Consider the following 18,930-nt stretch of genomic DNA (forward strand, 5'->3'; position numbering starts at 1 on the left):
TGAGCCCTCTCCTGTACTCCCTGTTCACCCACGACTGCGTGGCCACGCACGCCTCCAACTCAATCATCAAGTTTGCGGACGACACAACAGTGGTAGGCTTGATTACCAACAACGACGAGACGGCCTACAGGGAGGAGGTGAGGGCCCTCGGAGTGTGGTGTCAGGAAAATAACCTCACACTCAACGTCAACAAAACTAAGGAGATTATTGTGGACTTCAGGAAACAGCAGAGGGAACACCCCCCTATCCACATCGATGGAACAGTAGTGGAGAGGGTAGTAAGTTTTAAGTTCCTCGGCATACACATCACAGACAAACTGAATTGGTCCACTCACACAGACAGCATCGTGAAGAAGGCGCAGCAGCGCCTCTTCAACCTCAGGAGGCTGAAGAAATTTGGCTTGTCACCAAAAGCACTCACAAACTTCTACAGATGCACAATCGAGAGCATCCTGGCGGGCTGTATCACTGCCTGGTACGGCAACTGCTCCACCCACAACCGTAAGGCTCTCCAGAGGGTACTGAGGTCTGCACAACGCATCACCGGGGGCAAACTACCTGCCCTCCAGGACACCTACACCACCTGATGTTACAGGAAGGCCATAAAGATCATCAAGGACAACAACCACCCGAGCCACTGCCTGTTCACCCCGCTATCATCCAGAAGGCGAGGTCAGTACAGGTGCATCAAAGCTGGGACCGAGAGACTGAAAAACAGCTTCTATCTCAAGGCCATCAGACTGTTAAACAGCCACCACTAACATTGAGTGGCTGCTGCCAACACACTGACTCAACTCCAGCCACTTTAATAATGGGAATTGATGGGAAATGATGTAAAATATATCACTAGCCACTTTAAACAATGCTACCTAATATAATGTTTATATACCCTACATTATTCTCATATTATTCTCATACATTAATCTCATATGTATACGTATATACTGTACTCTATATCATCTACTGCATCCTTATGTAATACATGTATCACTAGCCACTAACTATGCCACTTTGTTTACATACTCATCTCATATGTATATACTGTACTCGATACCATCTACTGTATCTTGCCTATGCTGCTCTGTACCATCACTCATCCATATATCTTTATGTACATATTCTTTATCCCCTTACACTGTGTATAAGACAGTAGTTTTGGAATTGTTAGTTAGATTACTTGTTGGTTATTACTGCATTGTCGGAACTAGAAGCACAAGCATTTCGCTACACTCGCATTAACATCTGCTAACCATGTGTATGTGACAAATACATTTTTATTTGATTTGATTTGACCCTGTTGGACTTATGTCCAACCGGGTCATCAGGAGGGATCAGCCAATCGTGAAGAAGAAATGGAGACAGCCTCTATGACGCTGTCATAGATGAGTCCTCTATCTACAGTATCTCTATAGGAATCCCTTGAATACATGCAGCAGGGTGGAAAAAAATGCATTAAAACACATTTTTCGGAAGGGTTGTGGTCACCATGCAATTAATACATTAAATGTATCTCATGGTAGTGGGGGGCTACAGTATTTTATACTTTTTTCCAATCACGTCTTATAGCAACCCTATATTCTTGGCAGCCCTGGTGTGAAGGGGAGGAAAGGCAGAGCAGACTGCCATATGTGTCAGGTATGCGTAAATGGCTGTAAGAGAGAGCAGATATTGGGTAGCCAACGGAGCCTTTTATTTAGGCGAACCAAAAGCACACGGCAAAGTGAAATTGAAATAACAATACGGGTCAACATAACCCAGCGCAACAGACTAACGTGTGCATAACGCGAAACAGAATAAACAATACCACACATAGACATGAGGGAAACAGAGGGTTAAATACACAACACATAATGAGGGAAATGAGGGAAAACAAGACAAATGGAAAATGACAAATGGATCGGCGATGGCTAGAAGACCGGCGACGTCGACCGCCGCCCGAACAAGGAGAGGCATCGACTTCGGCAGAAGTCGTGACAATATGACCCTAAATATTTTGACGTGCAATTTGGAATTACAATTTAAGAGGACCAGTGCTTCTATAGCGGAAAAAGAATCTCACATCAGTGCCGTTTGGGAGCGATGTTGTTAAACGACATATCGTTGCACTGGTGCGTGCACAAGTAATACATTGTATCAATTCGCTTGACCCTAGAGAACCACAAGTTCTTTCAGGTTTCGCACTGTTCTGTTCGGAAGGTTTGTACAATAATTAAGTGGTATAGGCCATGGCTATTAAATGTCCCTGGAGTAGCCTATAGGCCTTCTATTTCCTTTCTTTTAGAAACAATACTAAACATACACATACAAACGACAACATCATACAAACATCAACTACATCACACTTCCCCCCACCACCACCACCACCACCACTGCTTTGATCTCCCATCAGGTCTGATTGTGCGCACTGCCCGCTTCGGGAGGAGTTTTATACCAGGGTCTATCACTATTACGAACAACTCCTCATATGGGCAGGCTGGGGTGGGATGGGAGGGTAGGAAAGGTATTTGTCTGACTGTTCCTATTTTTTAGTTTCCTGCTCTGTTTATGTTTGTTTAGGCCTATGTGACGCGTGAGAAGTGCTAAGATTTCCTCTTGTAGGACAAAACGTGAATCTGAATCGTTTTCACTTTTCCATCATATGGCCGTCATGATTGAAATGCATTGATATAGTTTCCTTGAAGACTCATTCAATACATGAAAGTTTAATGCTGGCATTCTTGTCTCCGTCATGCCTTTCTGCGTTGGACTTGGGCCTCATGTCTTCTGAAAGTACCATGATTAGATTCAGCTCTGATGAAGGCATAACTGCCGAATGCATCGGCCTGCCCGGACTAAAAAATAAAGGGGAAAGGTAAGGTCTTTGTCTTTTTAAAAACATTTTGGAATGCCTCTGTTTCCCATTGTTCTTGAACTTGGGCTAATTATGTTCTGGCCCGCCAACTAGCTACAAAGATCAGGAACAAATTGGCTCTTCATTCAAAGACTCAATCATGGACACACTTACTGACAGTTGTGGCTGCTTTGCGTGATGTATTGTTGTCTCTACCTTCTTGCTCTTTGTGCTGCTGTCTGTGCCAAACAATGTTTGTACCCTGTTTTGTGCCGCTACCATTTTGTGCTGTTGCCATGTTGTGTTGCAAACCATGTTGTCATGTTGTGCCGTGCCATGCTGTCGTCTTAGGTCTCGCTTTATGTAGTCGTGAGGTGTGTTTTGTCCTACATTTGTATTGATTTTATTTTGAATCCCAGCCCACATACCCGCAATAGACCTATTGGTAGGCCATCATTGCAAATCCAAATTTGTTCTTAACTGACTTGCCTAGTTAAATAAAAGGTTCAATAAAAAATATAGTGCTAAACTTGAAGAACTCGTGTTTGTCTCTGTGAAGTTACTCACCAGCAAGCTCTGAAGAAGAAACAATGATACAATGTAGCATAACACCATTGCTCGCAAACTGCACAGATGTGAGATTTGTTAAAATAGGAGCACTAGTCCTCTTACATTTTTATTCCAGGTTGCATATCAAAATATTTCAGGGCATATCGGACGGTCTGCCCTTCCCATAACTGTCACGCCAAGCATAGGGTAACTATACTGAAATGGGAAAATAATGTACCTGTGAAAAAAGTATGAAATAGCTCCCCTAAATAGTTAATGTATTACATTAATGGTGACCACAGCCCTTACGAAAATACATTTCAATTGTGTTTAATGCTCCATGTATTCAATGTATTCCACTTCAAATTTGGCTCCCAGTGTGGCAAGTTCGTGGGTATTGTGACGCAATCTAACAGTTCCTTCTTTGTATCTTCCTAGACTAGCGGGAGTCGGGTTTGGTTCTCTTTCTCTCTCTCACACCTGCCCCTCCCCCATCCTTCTGCTAAAACAAACAGTGCGCAGCGCACCGGCTTTCTCTCTCTCTCTCTCTCTCGTCAAACGAGCAAGTCTCCATTGAATTGAACAAAACATGCATTTCGACAATCCGGATATCCCAAAAAATATTGTGATATTATTTGAATGCCGAAACCATTTCCAGTGCCCATCCATATGATGAAGTAGAGTGGGAGAGGGTGGGGGATTGTGAAAGACATGAGAGACTGACTCCATAGAAGAGGAAGAAGAGCCATGCGCTGCTGCTCCCTACCGCACAGACAGGGGGATGACTGGACGAGAGCAGAGAAGAGAAAAGGGGAGGGGAGCAAGGGAGGCTTTCTACCCTACGTGTGGTGCTGCAGGGGGGTGGTGACAAACACACATACTGAATAGGACACCTACACTGTATGTTACCACTGATATTCATTTGATTGACTTATTGGAGTAAACATGCTGTTTGTGGCTATTTCACGGTCAATTTAAGAGGCATTCCATCATGAGGACATTTACCACTCTCCTGCTCCCTCTCTAGCGCACACGTAAACACACACACACACACAGAGCCGGCAGGGACTGTGAACTCTTGACCTCAGGCCCACACACTCCTCTACACACACAAACACAGTAAACAGACACTCGGATTGTGCACTCAGGCCAAATTTTTTTCCCCTGCTATTTCCTGTTTTATTTTTTTCTTCCTATAGCCAACTCTCCAGCCAAGATTGGTCCAGAGCCCCAGCCTTGAACCTCTGCCCCAAGTGCTGCCCAGTGCAAACACACAGTGGCCCCTGCTCGCTCCAATCATCGACTAGGCCCCCACTTTCGCTATCCACTATCAATCTACTACACTGCCCGGCATCTACTCTATTTGAAGTGATTTTAAAAGTAGAGGAGAGGATGAAAACACAGGGGGGTGAATTCATCCGGAATTATGAAAAGAAAATCAACCAAAACGGATGCGTGGTGGATCGCATGCTAGTTTAGAACACAAACGCATGCTTGACTAGGCTCGCTGCAGTGTGCTATACACACATGAACAGTCATCCCTCCAAGATGTTTCACACAGTGGGGGAGTAATGAAGTAGTCTGACAGGGAGAATTAGGAGAAATCGGTTACACGTGTGCATGGGTGAAATCAATAACCATAACAGCTGCACAAATTTTATACACCAATTCCCGTTTTTCTGAGAGCTTTTTCATAAGAGCACAAAGAAAGCCATTATTGGGGTAAAAGCTCACCATCCACCACACAGTATTCATTTGAACACTGTACATGACTAATTCATGCAGATGCTTTCACAATGTTTTCACCGGGAGACAGGAAAGAGTGTGTCACCTCTCTCTTTTGAAGGAGGAAGAAAAAGCCTATTTGCTTTGATTCATTTTGCCTTGCTTACGTTTCTAAATGTCATTAAGTGCGGTGGGTGGTGACGACTCCGACTCAGAAGTTGTGGAAAATCTCGCAGCGCTGGGAGGCTATAATAAACCAGCATGGTTAATATAAGGAGGAGCAATCTCACTGCTGGGCTAACTGATGTGTCGAACGCTGCACGATTGAGTCTTTCTGACTGCAGCAGGTACACATTCTGACATAGACGCAGAAACACTGAGATAGGTCTGTCTGGGCTATTGTCCTCACATGCAATATCCGAGGACAAGCAGAACATTGATCGTGACCCACCGTGACATCATGTGTACATTGCAAACGTTCCTTTGTGTTCCACAATGGATGATAACATCGCAGATGACACCGACACACATCACATATCATGTAGAGCATTGACAACATAATAATACATACTATGGCACCAGTGTTTCCATGTGAACAACACTGTGTGGCCTCCTACATTAAGGTGGTGTGTGAGTACATGTGATCACCTACTGTAGGCCTATACGCTGCTGAGAGTTTAGGCTGAGCGTAAAGGTAGATCCCTCTAATGATGAACATGATGAATTGCATACAGTATTGTACAGTATAGGGGTAATTCGCCTCATTCACAAATTTGTACTGTAGCCTCCACATATTGCACAATCTCAACAGATTGCTCTAGTGAATGCTTTGCAGTATCCTACCTTCCATGCGATGCGATTGCCCTTGGTGTCATGCTCCAGAGCGATGGGGAAGTCTCCTCGCTCGTAGAACTTGCGGAACGCCGTGGGCTTGGCCGGCCTCTCCCGGAAGGCCCCTGCTGCCGGCGGTCCTACCACCTAGAGAGCGAGAGAGAGAAAGAGAGATAATCCTGTTGATCGAAACCAGAATCGACAGTTGTATTTCTCAAATCCAGAATGGAATCATTGTAGTGGGGCCTTTTTTAAATTTATTTTTTACATATAATTCTCTGAGACACTTCTGCCTTGCTCCCTCCACTCAGGGCTGGCTAAACACAGCCTGTCTGCCACGTAGCCCGAGGCTCTGCCAGCGGCATTGTTATTACCATGTTACTGTTCCTGTATATTGGATATGTAGTGCCAGGCTGCGAATGAATTGGACTCCTGTCGTCATTGTTGTTGTTATTGTGGTGGATGTCACTCCATAGATCTGACTCAAAGTCAATGAGTGCAAACACTGGGGAGCTAGCCTTAGATTACATCACTGACTAGCGTAACAGCTGCAAGCAGAGATAGGCCTTGTAGTTGAATCGTTTTGGGTTAGGGTCGTTTTTCATCCCAGCTCAAATTGAATCCGGTAATGAATGACAGAGTGGTCGTGCCAATCAGTCCCCGCGTTGAGTCCCTCGTCCCTCGCCATCTGTGGGGCCCGGCGACATGACTGGCAGATGTATCACTGTCATTAATCCTTAGATTAGCGCCCATTGAGAAACAACGTCTCAGTGCTGGACTACAGTGTCATGGGACTACAGTGTAACATGAATACAGTGCCAGACAGTGACAAGACCGCAGTTCCATTGAGAAACAACGTCGTGGGACTACAGTGTAATATGACTACATTGCCATATAGTGACAAGACTGTGGTTCCTTAGGGCCACACATCACACGCTATACACAATACACATGGGAGAAACTTTCTTAGAGGTAGCATGCTGAGTGGATAAAGTAGTAGCCTACTAGGGCCTGAAGTAAGTTATGAGTGAGTTTAGACTATTAAAAGGCACCCTATGGTGTCCCGGTGGACCCACAGCATCTAATGCACAATGGGATTGCAGAGGCATAAAATAAATCTGTTTGGTGGCGTTTGTTTACTTTTAAGCGAGGGAATGCTGAATGAATAACATTAGTAGCTGGTCCCATCAGATAACATGGCACACGTTAGCCCTATGCTAACCTCACCAGGTGGCAGTGATTATATCTTGGAACAAATGCTTTACCGGCTTATCAAAGACCATAGACTTTATATCCACCAACCAATGGCATTTCTTTAAATAGGTCAACCCTGACCACTAGAGGGATATTTTAAACCTACAAATTCAAGGTTAAGTTTTGTTCTGTTGGTCTGTAACAAAATGTTGTGTACCAACCAATATTGCATTGACGAATCCTTGAGTAGGGCTTTCGTGATACATTTGAACATTTTCGCATATATGACTAAATTCCACACTTTTGTTTATCTGTTTCACACACATCAATATGCTTTTATGGAAAAATATATAAATTAGGTCCTTACAACATATACATTGTAGAAAAGAACACACTATTAGCCGTTGTAAAAGGCATAGAATTGCAGGAAATTAGCTTGAAAACAGCAACACTTTCTCTCTGCTCCACGGCATATTATGTAGAATTGCAGGAAATGTGCTTTAAAAGTGCAAAAAAACTTCTCTCAGCTCCATGCACAAATTTGTAGAATTTACAGGAAACCCCAAGATAACCCCAAGATGACGTGCCCACTACCTAAGCCCTTTTTGAAAAAAAAAAAAAAAAAAAAAATGTACTGTAAACTTTGTACCGCTCATCCTCCTCGAGTCAAATAACGCATATGTGGCAAAACAGATGATTATGAAAACGGCTTAGAAAATGTTGGTGTACACATCAACGTAATATAGCCTATGCACTATGATTATTAGGCAATAGCTGTGTGTTTTTGTGCATGGCTGAAAGATGTAGCTCCCTATTAAATTGATTCTTAATCTTTATTTTCAAGTTGTTGGCTATAGGCTACGTCCCTCTTCAACACAGTAATACAATACATGTAAATCTACATTTCCCAAAGGGGAAGGGGGGGGCGACTCATGTGAGATTCAAACCCTTGCCACAATCTGCAACAATTACATGGACACTTTAGACCGAGAGCAATTTGACCAGTCGGTCAAATACACGTGATAGTTGCTTTGATGATCAGAACATGATATTGGACTGGTATAGTTAAGCATTAGGGGGCGCTATTAAAATGTTGGGATGAAAAACGTTCCCGTTTTAAACAAGATATTTTGTCACGAAAAGATGCTTGACTATGCATATAATTGACAGCTTTGGATAGAAAACACTGACGTTTCCAAAACTGCAAAGATATTGTCTGTGAGTGCCACAGAACTGATGTTACAGGCGAAACCCAGATAAAAATCCAACCAGGAAGTGCCGCATTTTTTGAAACCGCCTCATGCCAATGATTCCTTATATGGCTGTGAATGAGCTACGAATGACCTTACGTTTTCCACGTATTCCCCAAGGTGTCTACAGCATTGTGACGTCTTTTTACGCATTTCCATTGAAGAATAGCCATAAGGGACCATATATAGCAAGTGGTCACATGGTGTCTCCCGCTGAAAATCTTGTGTAAAATACTGAGGTAGCCATTTTTCCAATCACTTCTTATGAGAAACCAATTGCCTCGACGGATATATTATCGAATATATATGTTAAAAACACCTTGAGGATGGATCCTAAACAACGTTTGCCGTGTTTCTGTCGATATTATGGAGCAAATTTTGAAAAAAGTTTGGCGTTGTAGTGGTAGCATTTTCTGGTCGATTTCTCAGCCAAGCATGATGAACAAACGGGAGCTATTTCGCCTACAAAAATAATATTTTGGGAAAAAAGGAACATTTGCTATCTAACTGGGAGTCTCCTCAGTGAAAGCATCTGAAGTTCTTCAAAGGTAAATGATTTAATTTGGTTGCTTTTCTTATTTTCGTGAAAATGTTGCCTGCTGCCAGCAGAGCTTAGCATAGCATTATGCCATGATAAACTTACACAAATGCTTGTCTAGCGTTGGCTGTAACGCATATTTTGAAAAACTGAGATGACAGTGTTGTTAACAAAAGGCTAAGCTTGTGTTTGAATATATTTAATTCATTTCATTTGCGATTTTAAAGATTAGGAAAAGTTTCTAGGGGTATTTATGTCCGCTGCGTTATGCTAATTCGTTTGAGGCTATGATTACGATCCCGGATCCGGGATTGCTCGTCGCAAGATTAAGGACGCTTCCATGAAGAGGTTTTGAAACACGTCCGACTACGTTGACCATCTTAATTGGCTCCTGCGGAACTTGTTCCAGGGCATAATTACTGCCACCTGGTGAGGTTAGCATAGGGCTTTACGTGTGGCATTTTATCTGATGGGACCAGCTACAATTTAGCGTTCTGTCACATGCAAGTAAATCATTGATTTTAATTGTCTGACACATTTTGAGCCGGATAAACTGTTTAAATTTAAAATGGTTGCTTATGTTTGCAAGTATGGCTCTACTATGTCTAACTTTGCTTCCCCCTTGAGGAAGCTAGGTGAATTGCAACAACACCGCAACACGGTGGAGACTCGCGCTGAAGTCTTACTTTCAGTTTGGTCCACCAGCTTCAAACAGCTGAAAGTACGATATTGTTTTTTATTATTGAAAATATATTTCAAAGCGATTTAGATGGTGCAATGATTCTCTACATTCTCAATTGCTTATTTTATCACATAAACTGAAATTGAGCTAACAGTGTACAATTTTAGCAACCAGGAAATGGCAAAGCGATTTCTGCATGTTGGACGCTTTCCAAAGTCTGCTATCGTTGGTTGTGCTCGAAGACGAGATGCCCACGCCTCTGAGTAATGCTGATGCAACTTTCCCATTTGACAACAAAACATTTTGGGCTGCATTTTCAGAATGGTATTTTGTATGGGCCCAAAAAATGTTTTTTTTTGTTGCAGAAAAAAAGTGGGAAACACTATGATTCCACTACATTACAAAGATATGACATAATGCTCCTTTAATAGCCACCGGTTGGCATACCTGCAGGAGGGTGTAAACAAGCAAAACAACTATGACTAACCATGCATTTAAAAGCACAAGAAAAATAGTAATCTGCATGAAGGTCATTTGCAGGGTAGCCTAGTTTTGCATTATCCATCACAAATGATATTCCGGTCAAAATGTTGCATGCCTGAATGTCCCTGCAATGTTTTAATGCTCCTCTTTTTTCTTTTCACAAAGGCCCTACTGTAGTATACCGTGGTTAACGTAGTATAGTAGTATATCATTAAAACACTGTTTGGCTCTTTATATGAATAAAAGCCTTTGAGTCTGAGATACATTCACCACAGTGCAGTTTGAGGCTTTTTTTAGGTTACAAAGTGAATGCAAAACCTTTTGTCTTCCTCCCTCCACAGAAGTTCCCTCGGCCATGGAGATACATTTTACTGACAGTAAAATGTCAGTAAAATGCAGATACATTTTAGCAGACATTCTTATCCAGAGCGATTTACAGGAGCAATTAGGGTTAAGTGTCTTGCTAGTCGGCTCGGGGATTCAAACCAGCAACCTTTCAGTTACTGGCCCAATGCTCTTAGCCACTAGGCTACCTACGGGCCCATCAGTGATGCTCCAGCTGCCTGGAGCAACAAAAGCCTTCACATCCAGGTAGCACTGCTCTGCCGGCAGCTAAAAATAGCCATGGAGAAAATGAACTCCAGACTGCATTGACTGGGCCAGGCGGCTTTTATGGTCAGAAGTGATGACACCGCAGTCGATTCCATCTCGCGCGCCACACTGTACCCTTCAGTGAACTCCCCTCTCATTTCAACTGTCATCAGCATCCAACCCCCATTCCCCCTTCCAGAACCAAACTAATCTTTTTTTCTGGCCACAACAAAAACACAACAGCACAGACTCTAAGAACCTTTCTCCCTTCTCCCCCCCCTCGTTCCTCGGCTGTACTGTACCTCGGGGGCTTTGACTGTAATAGGAATCGTGGCGCTCTGAGATTATCACTTGCCGACTTCCTGATGTGATCCGGGAGCCGGCTACCGATTGGGATTCATGGCTTTCTGCTTAAGCTCCCAAACATGAAAGTGCTGCGAGAGATCAAAAGCCATGATGTAGGAGGTGTGAGCACAGTGGCTCGGTGCTAATTTCCTGTCCGAGATGGGAGGCGGGAGGTGACTGGCCATTTGCTGGAAACACCTGCTAATTCTGTTTCTGTTCAGAGCATGTTCTTTGCACATTGAGCAGTATTTTTTTCCTTTAGATCTGATTTAATATTATGTGTCTTGAATGTCTCTCTCTTCAACCTTAATCTTCTCTCACCCACTGTGCATCTCAGTCCTTCCACTCAGTTCATGGTGTAAGAGGCCGAAAGAGGTGGTAATTGAAATGCTAATAACTTCACGTTGGGCAGTGCAGTGCTCTGCAATATCAATCTGACCCCCTTTCCCCTGCTAAAAATACAGAAGGTGAGAGATAAACGCACACACACAAACATGCACGCTCACGCACACAGACGCAGACACACACCAGGGCATTAGCATTTTCAAAACACAGACCATAAAAAAATTATGCGTTTGAAACTATTTCATCTGCGTTTTATATTGAAAGGCAACAATATTTTTTTGCAGCTAAAAATAGCCATGGATAAAATTAACTCCAGACTGCATTGACTGGGCCGGGTGGCTTTTTTGGTCAAAAGTGATGACACCGCAGTCGATTCCACCTCGCACACCACACTGTACCCTTCACCGAACTCCCCTCTCCTTTCAACTGTCATCAGCAACCAACCCCCATTCCCCCTTCTTCCAGACCTAAACTAATGTTTTTTTCTGGCCCACCACAAAAACACTAGACATGCCATCAAGGGTCTCTTCACAGTCCCCAAATCCAGAACGAATTCAAGGCAACACACAGTATTATATAGAGCCATGATCACATGGAACTTCCTTCCTTCTGAAATTACTCAAGGAAACAGCAATATTAGCTTTTTTATTTTTTATAAAACAACACAACGCCTCTCCCCTATCTAACCTAGTTGTAATGTCCATGTTGATGTTTTTATATGTATGTAACTTGTAAAGTATTTTTGTCTAAGGTCTTTTTCGTTATGTGTCGGATCCGAGGAAGACTAGCTGTCGCCATTGGCGTCGGCTAATAGGGATTCTAATAAACCTCCCCACAAAAAAACAGCACAGACTCTGAGACCCGTTATCCCCCCCCCCCCCCCCCCCCCCCGTTCCTCGGCTGCACTGTACCTCGGGGGCTTTGACTGGAGTAGGAATCGTGGCGCTCTGAAATTATCACCTGCTGACTTCCTGATGTGATCCGGGAGCCCGCTCCCAATTGGGATTCATGGCGTTCCTGCCTAAGCCCCCAACGTGAAAGTGCAGTGATATATCAGAAGCCATGGTGCAGGTGTGAGCACTGTGGCTCGGTGCTAATTTCCTGTCCTGGATGGGAGGTGACTGGCCATTTGCTGGAGCATGTTCTTTTTCCTTTAAAATCTTCTTTAATATTACATGTCTGAAATGTCTCTCTCTCCCCACTGTGCATCTCACTCCATCTCCTCAGTTCATGGTGTGAGAGGTGGTCATTGAAATGATAATAATATACACCATTTAGCAGACGCTTTTATCCAAAGCAACTTACAGTCACACGGGCATACATTATACATAAGGGTAATCCCGGGAATCGAACCCCCTACCTTGGCGTTACAAGTGCCATGCTCTACCAACTGAGCTACAAAGAACTGCAATAGCTTGATGCTGGGCAGTGCAGTGATCTAACAATCTGCTAAAAATACAGAATGAGAGAGAGACGTGCACGAGCACACACACACACAAGCACGCACACACACACACCAGGGGTTGCTTTAGCATTTTCAAAATGCAGACCATAGAAAAATATCAGTAACATCTGCTATCCAACGCATCAAGAGATTACACAGACATTTTTAAGCCTAAACATTGCACATTAATTATAATACAATGATGGCATAACCGAAACGAAAAACTCAGATAATACTTTTATTTCCCTTTTGACCCACATTTTAATCGCATACACATTCAGGAAAAATCCAGAATATCAAAAGTGGGCGTAGCGATCTAGGGCAATGCATCGCAGTGCTTGAGGCGTCACTACAGAGCCGGCCGCGTCAGGGAGACCCATGAGGCGACGCACAATTGGCCCAGCGTCATCCGGGTTAGCGGAGGGTTTGGATGTCCTTGTCCCATCGCACTCTCGCGACTCCTGTGGCGGGCCAAGGCGCATGCTCGCTGACACGGTCGCCAGTTATGCGGCTGGCTTCCGGGTTCAGCGAGCAGTACGGCTTGGCAGGGTCGTATTTCGGAGTACGCATGGCTCTCGAGATGCAGCAATGAGACAAGACTGTAACTACCAATTGGATATAACGAACTTGGGGAGAAAAAGGGGTAAAAAGGAAATCCAAATAAAATAAATAGATTCTCAATAGTGTCACACCAGCAGGAACCAATGGGATTCTCAAGGAGGGAGTTCCTGTAGATGTTGCGCCCATAAGCAGGAACCAATGGGATGTTCGAGGAGGGGTGTTCATGCAGATGTTGAGCCCACATGCAGGAACCAATGGCATACTTGAGGGAGGCGTTCCTGCAGATGTAGGAATGCCCACATGCAGGAGCGCCCCAAATTGCGTCCCGCAATCACAAACTATTGCAAAACAGCATTGTTTTCATCAGAAGACGACAGAATTGCAACGCTATTTGGTTAGCAACCACAGAGAAGTAAAAGCTTACAATGAAAGAGCAAGGTATTGCTTGCAAACAAGATGCATGGCCATCAGATGTCTTATGTTTACCATAGAAAGAATGTAGCCAGAATGAAGTTCATCTTGCAAATGTCACTTGCTAAAACAACCGGAGAAAAGTAACCATTGCCTCGTCCTCTCTGCCATCAGTCAGAGTGCCATCTGCTGATCGAATGCTAGTTTGTGAATGTGGGAATTGGATTGGTCTGATGACGAGCGCAAAGATTTCTCATCCGAGTGGAGAAGTCTAACTGAAGCACAAAATTTTGTCAGAAGCCGAGCAGAAATTAGAATGAGAAGCCTTTTAGAGCTACGTTTACAAATGGGACATTAACGCGACCCCTGACACACAAACACACACACACACACACACAGACTTACACACAATATCCTGCCCTCAGTGGTGGTCATAAGCTGAGCCTCTGAGGCAGAGTATTAAACTTGAAGTAGCGTCGTAACACTATTAAACCAGAATTGTCAGGTTCTCTGCCACTGGTGCACATAAGGGAGTAATAACAAGGCGCCGGCGGTCAGATGCACTCCAGGCTGTCATTTCTTTCAAGCCCCTTCTCATTTTGTCTGCTATCTTTTTTCCCCCTCTAGTGCCCGTGTCCACTCCTTTCCTTCCGTGGACGGTATCCTACAACCTCAACTTAGCTTCCCCCTTGGAAGTTGCATGGTTGAGCCCCCCTGTGGAGGTGATTGGCCTAGCCAATAGCGGACGAGACCTATGCTACTGTCATGTATAAGGTGTCATCCTGTGGAACAAAGATGCCTGCTCTAACCTTATTAGTATGGCGCATCCATGTGCTGCTGACACAGGGGCAGCGGAATAGGGAAGGGGAGAGAGAGGGACAGGGGTAGGGAGAGAGAGACAGGAGCTGCGGCTCATCAATTCTGAGAGTGAGTTCGCCGTGGCGACGGTGGTGCGGTTTGTAGGTGATCCATCAACCTGCCTGGGCCTCCAGCTCTCCCCGCCGGCGCCCCAAAACGCCTCTGAAAGTCATTGATGGATGTTTGGTGAGGGGCCGTCAATTCACTGTCAGCTCAGGTAGAGCCCGCACTCTCATTTATATTTTTTATATCTCTCTCCTGCTTCGCTCATTCTCCTTCTCTTTTTGGGGGTAAAATTGCATTTTGCATTTGCCGGGGAATGAGGGTGCCACTGCTTACTGAGGCGGCGAGGGGAGTTGCTGGAAAAAGGAAGGCACTGCACACTTGCTTGCTTGCTCTCTCTCTTTCTCGCTCCTTTTCTCTTTCTCTCCTTTCTCGGTTGAGGGGTTATTGAAATCTACCGCGATGCAAAAGGTGGCCTTTTTCTTTCCGGGCGCGAGCGAGTGAGACGGTGGGTGAGTCACAGAGGAGAGGATGGTGGAGAGAGACAGATGGAGCCTCTTCTGATAAGGTCAGGCTGCACATCACTGCTGCAGGCAACAAAATTAGCTCTCTTTATTTATGGGGCACTTGCCCAGTCGAACAATATGCACTTGCCAGAGATGTGTCATTTCTCCAACGAGATTTAAAAATAATTCACAAATAAAAACGAACAGAGGCAGCTAGACCGGTTTCTCTTTTCTTTCACATCCTCTTATCCAAACAATGAATATGTCACTTGTTTGGCCTGCTAATTTACTCTCTATGAAACTGCAGGGTGAAATAGTCTGAGTACATAGTTACTATTAGCTGAAGAAATCCTTAGATCCATTAGTAATTGTGCATATCTTTCTCATCACCAAACAGACAGGCTAGTCAGCTGGAGCGGAATCAGTCGGTAAATCAATTTCATTGTGTGAAGAAAATTACTGGTAGATTACTCTTTTGTTAAAGACAAGGTCAGAAGACAGAAAATTATAGTGGAATGCTCCAGTCGACAGGGAAATTGAAGGCTAAAATGTAGGCTAGTACAGTCTGCGTTCCTGCTTACAAAGTCACCGAGGCACTTTGTGATTGTCATTGTGTCATACCAACGAGGGCATACACGTTTGTAGGAGGTATTGTCTGTAATGAAAAATGACAAGTTATGGGCAAAGACAACAACGAGCACAGCATTGGCAGTCACCTTTCAGAACAAAGACAAAAAGGGAGATGAAAGGATAAAAGCATTCAAAACGTTGGGAGGGATAGGATAACATTTTAGAAACGTACATTCTTGAAGCTTTTAAAAAGCTGTCGTATATTTTTCTGTTTACCTCAGCGAGTGTATCGTCGTTCAGATCAGAAAACAGTGGCGCTGGAGAGCAGGTGAATGAATGCCCCTCAAAAGGCTGGTTACGTTTTCCAGTGGGCGGCCCACTTATCTGCCGGGCTGCCTGGCCTCTGCTCGCTGCTTCACAGACGAGAGAGGCCTATTTGGTGATTCATGTCGGAAAACCGCAGTTGTGATCGCTCAAAATGAATCATATTGCATGGCTAAGAGTTCCACTCCTACCCACTCCTACTTGTCAAGTGATTCCTAAGGACCGATGTGCACTGGATGAATCAGGGAGGCAAACACACAACATTGCATAAATAGGCCTAGGCATGCAACACATATTCAAACTATATCCTGAAAACATAGCCCACAAATAGGCTACACAGACTATGCTTTTGTTATTCCTGTTACTCTGTAATGGCATTTGTATGAAACAGAGGAGTGCAAGCCAGGTGAGCAGGGAGTTCATTGATCAGTGACTCAGTACTTCCAGTGGCAGTTTAAAAATAAACGACCTCAAGGCCCTGTTAAACGGGTCTGCGTGGCTGTTAATGCACACAGTGGTGGAACACCTCCTCAGAGCCTCTCTGCAAGCAGGCTTCTTAGAGTGCTGGGCACGCATCCGAGCCACGCTTTACTTTTACGGCCCTAATCAGTGACGACACCTGAAGGCATTAAAACACCGGGCCAGGCCATCAAATTAATGACACACACAAGGAAAATAACACCCGCCGCCGGTAGAGAAGACTTTAACATCTGAAAGATTTAATTTGCTAAGTTCCTTAGTTCCTCAATCAACTTTTCATAACTACCTGCTTTTAAGGCAGATATCTTTTTTGGTGTGTATTACAATGTATTCAAGCAGTACACTGCTTTTCCATAGCATGCATGGGGGGTGTATAACAAAAACAATTGCCTAGCTAAGACTAAATATTGTACAGTTATCTGATTGAGGCATTATTCACAACCAAACAAACGATTTCTGTCAAAACATGAGCTTCAGGACAATGTACGTAAACCATGTGAAGTTCATGGCAAGGTCTATTGTGTTTTATGCTAGCTTAGCGAGATCTCTGAGCATAGCATATCCACCAAACATTTATTTATTTTATTTAACCTTTATTTAACTAGACAAGTCAGTTAAGAACAACTATTTACCACCCTATGGGACTCCCAATCACATCCGGTTGTGATACAGCCTGGAATCGAACCAGGGTCTGTAGTGACGCCTCTAGCACTGAGATGCAGTGCCTTAGACCACTGTGTCACTCGGGAGCCCATCACCAAGCCCTGTCCTCTTGCACCACCACCTCCCAAGGGACAGAATCTTTGAAGGTGTCCAGTCCATCATACATCATACATCCCATTCCTGCCTCCCACCATTATCCCCCACACTGTGACCCAACCATCCAGCCACCCAGGCGGGCAGGCAGGTGAATGAACCCCCGCTTCAGGCCCGGAAGGAGCCGTCAATACAGTGTGCTCTGGATGTGATGTGGCAGGCTGACAGAGATGAGGTGAGGTCCTTGCTGAGTGTCCACAGGGGAGCAAGGCTGACAGACTGAGGGTAGGGAGGGGGCATCGATTTCAGAGCAAGAGTCCCGGCTGAGAGATGAGAAAGGGACAGATCTGTCCTCAAACACCCATCCTCTGAGAAGTCCCTCCATCCCCCCCATTCCATCACGCTCTGATTGCTGTGGCGTCACAGGTAACCCAGATACAGACAGGTCCCCAAGGAGAAGAAAGCTGAGGAAGATAAGGTCTTCTACACCAGGGGTTCCCAAACCTTTTCACTTGGGGCCACTTTCCAGCAAAGGGAAACATCCCAGCGTCGCCCCTGCGCTCGCGTGCAAATGCCACGTCTATTTTTCTATGGGCACAAGCACTGTTCATGACACACACTGTTCACACCCCTCTTGTTGGTGGAGAGAATTTAGAAGGTTTAAAGCTTATTTCCTGCAATTCTACACATTTTGTCATGGGGTGCAAAGAACATTTTGCAGTTTTAAAGCAAATCTTCTTGCAGTTCTTGTCACACCCTGGCCATAGAGAGGCTTTTATTCTCTATTTTGGGTAGGCCAGGGTGTGACTAGGGTGGGCATTCTAGTTTCTTTATTTCTATGTTTTCTGTATCTATGGCACTATGGTGTTGAACGCTGAGCTGTAGTCAATGAATAGGTGTTCTCACATAGGTGTTCCTTTTGTCCAGGTGGGAAAGGGCAGTGTCGAGTGCAATAGAGATTGCATCATCTGTGGATTTGTTGGTGTGGCATGCAAATTGGAGTGGGTCTAGTGTTTCTGGGATAATGGTATTGATGTGAGCCATGACCAGCCTTTCAAAGAATTTCAAGGCTACAGACATGAGTGCTTCAGGTCGGTAGTCATTTAGGCAGGTTACCTTTGTGTTCTTGGGCACAGGGACTATGGTGGTCTGCTTGAAACATGTTGGTATTACAGACTCCAACAGGGAAAGGTTGAAAATGTCAGTGAAGACACTTGCCAGTTGGTCAGCGCATGCTCGGAGTACACATACTGGTAATCTGTCTGGCCCTTCGGCCTTGTGAATGTTGACCTGTTTAAAGGTCTTACTCACATCGGCTGCGGAGAGCGTGATCACACAGTCGTCAGGAACAGCTGATGCTCTCATGCATTTTTCAGTGTTACTTGCCTCGAAGCGAGCATAGAAGTTATTTAGCTCGGCTGGTAGGCTCGTGTCACTGGGCAGCTCTCGGATGTGCTTCCTTTTGTAGTCTGTAATAGTTTGCAAGCCCTGCCACATCCGACGAGCATCGGAGCCGGTGTAGTACGTTTCAATCTTAGTCCTGTATTGCCTGTTTGATAGTTCGTCGGAGGACATAGCAGGATTTCTTATAAGCTTCCGGGTGAGAGTCCCGCTCCTTGAAAGTGGAAGCTCTACCCTTTAGCTCAGTGCGAAC

The 18,930-nt window shown here is 44.5% G+C and overlaps 1 protein-coding gene across 1 annotated transcript in view; it reads right to left on the reverse strand.

Moving 5' to 3' along the window:
• The window catches only part of pacrg (PARK2 co-regulated), a 256,594-nt gene that overhangs the window by 204,668 nt on the left and 32,996 nt on the right, over window positions 1-18,930 (reverse strand). Inside the window, exon 2 of the mRNA XM_021584416.3 lies at window positions 5,948-6,082. Coding sequence (XP_021440091.1) covers window positions 5,948-6,082 — 135 coding nt within the window. The remainder of the gene's footprint in view (window positions 1-5,947; window positions 6,083-18,930) is intronic.

Source organism: Oncorhynchus mykiss, chromosome 25, assembly GCF_057628025.1.
Source record: "Oncorhynchus mykiss isolate SJ-2025 chromosome 25, ASM5762802v1, whole genome shotgun sequence".
Taxonomy (NCBI): domain Eukaryota; kingdom Metazoa; phylum Chordata; class Actinopteri; order Salmoniformes; family Salmonidae; genus Oncorhynchus; species Oncorhynchus mykiss.